Raw genomic sequence first — 8,361 nt, 5'->3', positions numbered from 1 at the left:
TCCAATACCATGGACCGAAAACCATGGCGTCCAAAAACATGTGCGAAAATCATGCACAAAACCATAGGTGGTTCCACCCAACCTAACATAGGTTCCAAAACCAAAAATTTTTGGGGCACTGCCCTGGACCCCATAGAGTGGGGTTACCTGGACCCCTCAAACTCCCTGTGACTCCCCCCACTATATAATTGGTGCAACAAAGGGGGGGCCCCGCCCACCTTCTAACCCCCCGGTTAACTACATGGGCTAGTCATGGAAAGAATATAACACAACCCAACAATGGGCACTATCAATCTGCGGTATACCACCGTGATGCTATGGACAATCTCTCGTGTGATGCTCTCCTCCACAAGTCAACCACTATAAAGGCATCCAACCTTCATCCTTATTTTTCTCCTAAAATTGAAGTCCCTATCTTCTGTTAGATGCATTGAACTTCTTAGATGGTGTTACATTCTCTTTATTACCCATACCCTCATTTTATGCTTGCTTCTTGTCCCATTTTCCTTTGTTCTTTGCATTACCTTTCCAGTCCAACTTAGTCTCTAATTTGTGCTTTGATTACTCAAAACAATGATTTAGCTTCTGGATGGAATCCTCCAGTGATCTAGGCTCATCAAACTCAATCCTATCTTTGAATGCTATTGGAAAACCACTAATGAATCTCTGAATCTTGGCCTTCTCCTCCTTAATGTAAGGCACATGCCTCAACAACTCCATAAATCTATTAGTGTACTCCTCATCGATCATAGATCCCATCTTCAACTCATAAAATTCCTTTTCCTTGTCACCATAGTATCTCTCTAGTAGATACTTCTTCTGGAATAGATTCTTGAACTTACTCCAAGTCAAATTCTCCTCATAAATATCTCTGAAGTTTTTTACATCTTCCCACGAGATATCTGCTTTACTTTTAAGACTGAATGTAATTGCTTTTACCTTCATGTTATCTAAATAATCATGCAATCTGAAGAACTTATTCATTCCTAACAACCATGCTTTTGCAACCTGTGACTTCTTCATCTATCCATCAAATGTAGGTTCCTTTGACTTCCTAAACTCATCTAGAAAATATCCCCTGTCAGTCCTCCTGTAAGGATGATAAAGATGATGATCATAGAACCCATCATAACTAGAACTAGAATAGTACCCGTGTCTATCACCTCTTCTATCTGAAGTGTCCAAGAACCTTCCATCTCTAATCGTGTCATCTCTATCTAACATGTAACCACTAGGACACCTACTTCCATATACCACATTAGTTATATCCTCTTGTCCACGACTGATCTGAAGTGGCCCCTGACACTGCAATTCTGACAAACTTTGAAGGATTACTGCATTAACCTCTACTTCTTTCTCCTTATTTCTGACTTCAAGCTTCTCAATGTGTCTACCAAGTCAAAAGAATTCCCAACACCACACTGTTCATCTGATCCATAAGGAGAATCTCGTGAACTGTAGTCTACCATATTGCTAGCCATCTTGATCTCTTCCCTACAAGGCATATTATGTAAGCTAAACCAAATCATAAACAAACCAACATACCTTAGCATCATTCAGGGAGGATATCTACTACAAGATCAACCAAACAACGTAATATATGTATAAACATAATCATAACACCATGTAAATATGTATCATATAAATAAAACAACATATAAACATCATTCCAGCCATAGTCCAGTCATCAATGAACAAACATATCAATCACATGCCATGACCTCATGCATGACAACAACAACCATACCAAAGTACACTTGACAACACGCAAGTGCTTGACATGTATAAATAATGCATAATCAATCATACACTCATGACGACACATTCCGTGACAACACCATCAACCTTCACATGGTGACATCACTACAACCATGATTAACACCATGCATATGCAACAAGAACATAGACCACATGCATGAGTAACACATATGCAACCGACATGAATGCATGACCAACACACCGCCCATCTAGTTTGAGGGATGAACCATGTTCTGATACCAATCTGTAGTATCATATATGACCCAAAGAGAGTGCAACCAACTTTGATACCACTTTGTAACACCCTCCGACCACATCTACCCAAGTAACCGGCCAACTAGGGTAAACATGTGATGCAGAGTCACTTGATATGATTCAACTCCCCATGTGTCAATTAAGGAAGTGCGAGTGACATAGCACAACAACATAAACCTTCCAAACCTACTGTAGAACCCACAGGAGCCATCCAAACCTTCCAAGTTACTAGCCCCTGAAACAAACTAACTTTTTACTAAGTCACTCCCATGATAGGGGCATGAGTGTGGCTGGGACCCTCTAGTCATTCCCACTGCATGGGTATGTATGCGACTTGGGAATTTCACAAGCATTTTTGTGCCTATGACTCTGAATTATGTGCCACTTTTTTAGGCCCAGGACTTAGGTCACTACCCAGAACTCCATGACACTTCCAGAAATGAAAGATAATAACGAAATAATGATACAAATGTAATTATTTGAACAAGGACATGATTGGAACCCTACAAGCCATGATAGGCATTTCGTCAAACACATCATAAATATGAATTCAACAAGTTTAAACAATAGATCTGAGCATAGGGGTCTCATACTTATCTGAGAAACACTAATAAGCATTAATGCCTCATCACAATAACTGCATTTCCATCTATTCAACCACATATTCATTGTACATTTAGTGATTAACAAAAACATGAAGAGAGCCATACATTTTCATTGTTATAAAACTCATTAATAACCAATATAGAACCAACAGAAATATCAAGGATATAACAAGCATATAAGCCACATATAAACAAGTATATTTACCCATAAAATACCAACGAGAAAGAGAGCTCTTATTGATGATTGCATAAGACGACCAGGTATGGGACTTCCATGAACCACCTGACCGTAGCTAGGCTGAACCAAATATTTATTTCATCTAGTCATGCCCGTTCCATATTCCAAGCATGAATGTGGGATCTCATAAAAAAATCAATCAAAACCACCCAGGTCTTCCAGAGGCCAAACCACCTCAACTCTCAACTAGTGATTCCACCTCATGGTAAGACATCACTCACCATCAGTAGCTTGGTCTCTACCCAAGCTATCCAGGGCTCCAGAGCATTTGTTCCAATGAGGGCTTCCAGGACTAGTAACTCAACCCACAATTATTGTCGGGTGTCTAGAGTGTTTGTCCAACTAGGGCTTATAGGACTAGTAACTTAACCCACCAAGGGCTTCCAGATGATTTTTCCAACCGAGGCTTCCAGGAATAGTAACTCAACCCAAGCTGTTATAGAGCTTCTAGAGATTTTTTCTAACCAAGGCTTTCTGGAACTAGTAACTCAACCCACATCCAAAGGCACAACATTGCTAACCAGAAAATAAAAAATAAACCCACAACACCATGGCTATCCAAGAAATGTCAAGGCTAGGCAAATCCATTGTCAATCCAGGCAATCCTCCATGCCAATGATAGATCAGAACTAAAAAACCACATGCATATGCCATTCATGCCGAAACTAGTGAGGAAAACATACATGCAACTCAATACATGCAAGCAAAACCCGTTTTAGTTGTTGATCATGATGTCCTATTGCACTTTCATGCTCTTCCTTTTCCTTCTTACTCCAAAAATCCAAGTATTCCACACTCCTCCAAGGGTGCTCTATGAAAAATCTAAGTGTCCAAGAGTATGAGAGAGAGAGCTCTAAAAATGAACTGAAAAAAATAAAAATAAAAATAAATAAATAAATCCATGAATTGTTCCTCAAAAGCCTTTTTATTAACGAGGCCTCTATTTTCTTCAATTTTACATTATTTTCCTTCAATTTTCTCCTCACATGAAACTTGTGACCTTTCACCTCCATTTTCTTCTAATTTCCATTATTTTCATAAATAATTACCAAGAAATGCCATTTTGCCTTTCCAAAGCCTTAGCCATTGCCTTTTCCAATTTCCTTAGAAATTAATTAATCATAAGTGATATCCATGAATATGTTTTTTCCCAACATTCAACTTGGAATATGTGTCCCATGACCAAGGTCATATTTTACCTTTATTATTTTTTACATGGATTTTTTACTAGGGTTGTTACATTGGTTATTCTTAAATCAATTCTCTAAGCTTTACCAATATATCAATTATCAGTTTTAGCAACCCCTAAACTCATCTATGGATCTATCACTTCCAAGATTAGATACTTTCTATTTCAAGTTGAAAAACATGCCAAGAAATGGGCATTAGTGGTGTGGGAGAAGCTTTGTATCCCAAAGCTAGTTGGGGGATTAGGTTTGGTAGACCTAGAAATCTTGAACAAAGCACTAGGGGAAAAATTATGGCAAAGATGACTACAAGGAGGGGAGGAGATCTAGAAATAGATTTGGGAAAAGAAATATAGTAACTTATCCTCTTGAGCAGAAAAATTGTGGGTCATGATCTTTCCTCCAGGCTCTTTAATCTGGAATTTGACACAAGAAAACAAATATTCGGTACAATTCCATGCTTTCTAGGAAATCAGGAATGGTCAAATAACTTTCATCTAGAAATAAGCTTGGAAACAACTCCCTCATCTAGGAGATCAGGCATACCTTAGGGAGTTGAAAGAATTTACTATGAACCATCAGGGTGCAAGTGTTGTAATTTTTTGGAAACCAACTCAAAACTTCAATCTATGGTGAGAGTGGAAATCAATGGAAGACTAGTCAAACCATTAGGCCTTGCTTTCATAGCTACTTTTATTCCAAGATCTACATGAGCACAAAATTCCTATAGCTCATGACTGGGATAAACTTCACTAGGGGTATCAAGTGGAAGGTATGTTCATGCTCAAAGAAGCTTACATTTTGTTAGTTGAACACCAAGATTTACCTAGAGAAATATTGTGGAGGAAAAATTGGAAAAGAAATTTGTAGCCCAAAATTACTCACTTCCTTTCGCTAATAGGAAAGAGAAAAAGTCTTACGCGGGACCATATCTAGAAAAAAATATTTAAGGGTCCTTCTTTCTAATATCTCTGTGGTAACAAGAATAAACCATGGAACACCTCTTGAATTCATGTCCTTTTGTGAATTGTAATTGGTCTCAAGTTCTTTCCCTCTTTGGTCATTTGGATTACATCCTCAACAACTTGGTGGAATCATGGGAGCACTAGATATTTAATTTATTCAATAATTAGGTGGTTAATAAAGCATGATTCTGGTTGGGGATTTTGTTCTATGGGCATTATGGAAATAATGCAACAGAAGTATATTTCAGAACTAGAAAGAATCTATCGACCTTTTATGGCATGTCATTAGACAAATAGAGATACAATCCTTTCAGAAACATGTCCCCAAATGACTAGAAAGTTAATAACTAGAAGGTTGATATCATGAATAACAAGGATATCTCTCAGACCATAATTTCTCCTTTTGTGTCCAAGACTCCCCCTCCATGAAGACCCTCATCCTCTTGTTTCACCACTCCACCTCCACAATTCATAAATTTGAATTTTGATGGTTCTTCTAAAGGAAATTTTGGCCCAGTAGGATATAGAGGAATCTTCAAAGATTGGAACAAGAATACTCTTATGGTATATGCTGAAAATTATGGCACAACTAGAAAAAAAATGTCGCAAAATTTATGGCACTAGAAAGGCGATTATAGTTGTTTGTCGATACAAGTTATTCTAAACTTCATTTGGATGGGGATTCCTAGATGTCCATCTCGATTGCTCAGAAAATAATAAATGTTGCTCCTATATCCAAACTGTCAAAGAGTTGGTGGCTCAAGCATCCTATCTCTCATATCTAGATGTCGATTCTTTCTATTTAATATGTTATTTCTTCTCATTCAAGAAAAATGACAATAAAGTTGTTGAAATTTTAGCACATGTAGGATGCCAAGGAAGAGATCTTAAACTCAACTCAACTTGGCCAATGGAAAATTAGTTGAGATAGATATCTCCAATGCAAACCATTTTGGACGAAGCTCCCCACTGGGGGTGAAAAACGAGGCGGGGCAAGGGTAAGGGGCGAGCCCCACCCCACCTCTTTATAATTCATTTAAGAACGGTGTGGCGTGTCTAGTCCCCCACATGCAGAAGTGTGTGGCATCTAATTTAGAGTACCAATATGAAGCACCACTTTCCTATTCTTATTCTCACTCGAAGGGAATGAATGCTCTTGTGTATATGGTATTTTCCTGAATACCCCCCACAACAAGTGGGATTTTTTGGACCTTCCAGCATGGGGAGGTTTTCTCATGGTAGTGAAGTAATTTCCGTGGAAATTTTAGAGTCAATTTGCATGCTTTGGAACCTATGATTCCTTGTTTTTGGGCCCAAGAAAGTATGGGGTAACAGATAAATTGCAGTGGTTAATGGCACCTAGGCATAAAAAAATCTTGAATGTTGTATATAGAATAACTTCATGAGGGAGGGGGTTCCTCTCTAGCAACATAGTTAAAGTAAACCAGTGGTGCCCACTGAACTTGACTTTCATATAGAGACTAGAAGCTGAGATCTTAAGTCCTCTTTTATATCTAGAGTGGTTGGCGACTTAGATGACCTTACCAGTGGTAAAATATATTCCTATTAGTCTACATTCTAACTTTTTTGGAGTTTATTATGTTGTTTTTAGTCCATTCTTGGGGTAAATTCTTGTTGGCATTCTATGGCCACTCTTCCTAGGGAGTTTGTCTTAGATTAAGTCCTTATGTCCAACTAGTTGGCCCAATTTTATTTTTTTGTCCTCTAGTGGTAGTTCATTCTATTGGGTTCACCTGTTTGGGACATTCTTTCCCCTTTGGTTCAGTCTCTCGACACTCTTTTTGTACCCTGACTTCTCCCTCTCCAAAGTTTGGTGCCCAACATCTGGTATCTGTTCTTATTCCCTCTCGGTCATCATGCATTGGTAGTGCATGCGCAACCACCAAGGAGGGGTGGTCGAGGCCCTCAAGGTAGACCATGTGCCTAAGCCCAAGAAAAATAAGTTGCAACAATATACAATTTGGCCACTCCCTCATAAATTTGGTCTGAAAATCATTATCTAGAATCCTTATATGTTGTTGATCGACAATCCTTCTCTGATTCTAATATTATAGATGAGGTTTCCCAATGGGCTCTTGACCATAGTAATACCAAGGGAGAATTGAAGAAATTCCTCAATTCTATAACATTTCAAAGGAAGTTGAAAACCATACTAGATCAAGTTCTAAAACAAAAATAGAAGGAACAATACAACATATTTGCATCCCTCGAGGATATCAAATATGGTCAGTGGAATCAATGCTTATGTTTGGAGTGTTTGGATTCCAGGATAGATCACCTAGAGATCCACCTTTAGTGCGAGGAGAAACATATAACCCCCTTGGGATCTAGTTCCAAAAATCCTACTCCGATGACTTCATCAAAATGGTGCGCTTACTATGTACTTTTGTAATGGGTTGTTTAGTAAATCTATTTATTTCTAGATGATGGTAATTTTTGTTAAGACTTTATGATGGGTGGATGATCAACATATATAGTTTCGTAGATCGCAGATTATGATCACCTATGACTGACTCAACTCGACGATGAATATCTATTTGATATAATGATATTTTAATTTCCTAAAATAATAAAAAATTAATTAAAAAAATTACAAAATGAATTATCACCACCAAATATAACCATGCATAAGTTGAGATGCGCTTCACTTTTATGTACAATAGTAATTGTAAATAAGATTTGACTTGGAGCTTGGGCTAACACACCCTTCTTACCTCAAATGGTATCCCTCAAATGATATGATGGGATACGGTTTTGCTCAAAAAATGAGATAAGGTTTTATTCAAAACTTTATATATGCCATTCTCCAAACCCATGAATATTTGGCACTAGCTATAAAGGACATCCATACAATTTCATGTAAGAAGATTCAATTTGACGCTTTGAATTTTCATTTTTTGGACAAGAATTGTTTCATCTAAACATGGAAGATTGTAATATTAATAACAAATTTACACTAATTTGATTTATTTATTTCATTTGAGAGGGGAGATTTAGATAATGTCGAAAATGTACCAAACTATTAACCACTATAAAAATATAACAAAAAGTTCCATATAAAACAAAAGTTCATCTAGAGTTTCTAACATACAACCTCTTGATCTTGATAGTACATCTAAACACTCACCATCTATCTAAACTCTCTCAAGTATCATCATGAAAATGCTTTATCATGAAATTTTTTATTTTAGTCAATATATTAGAAATAAAAATGGAAAAAATGTTATAAATGATCTCTCCGAATATGTTACTCTATAAATGTTATAACTTGGACGATTGCCTGTGAAGTTTGCAGATTAAAATATTTAATATGAAAATGGCGTGTACCAGCG

General features: G+C 37.3%; 1 protein-coding gene across 1 annotated transcript; it reads right to left on the bottom strand.

The window, feature by feature from the left end:
- Positions 1–561: 561 nt before the first annotated feature.
- On the bottom strand, positions 562–1,023 carry LOC149161684 (uncharacterized). The gene has a single exon (XM_089434970.1). The coding sequence runs from the start codon at positions 1,021–1,023 to the stop codon at positions 562–564; it is 462 nt and encodes a 153-aa protein (XP_089291096.1).
- Between the last annotated feature and the right edge of the window lie 7,338 nt (positions 1,024–8,361).

This window comes from Pinus tabuliformis, chromosome 5_2 (genome assembly GCF_031772625.1).
Source record: "Pinus tabuliformis cultivar Carrire ecotype Pingquan chromosome 5_2, CPIR1, whole genome shotgun sequence".
Lineage (NCBI taxonomy): Eukaryota > Viridiplantae > Streptophyta > Pinopsida > Pinales > Pinaceae > Pinus > Pinus tabuliformis.
Note: the sequence above shows the minus strand (reverse complement) of the source record. Positions and strands in the feature narration are given on the sequence as shown.

Coding starts and splice junctions, on each gene's coding strand:
- LOC149161684 (XM_089434970.1), bottom strand. CDS start 1,023: ATGAAGAAGTCACAGGTTGCAAAAGCATGGTTGTTAGGAATGAATAAG.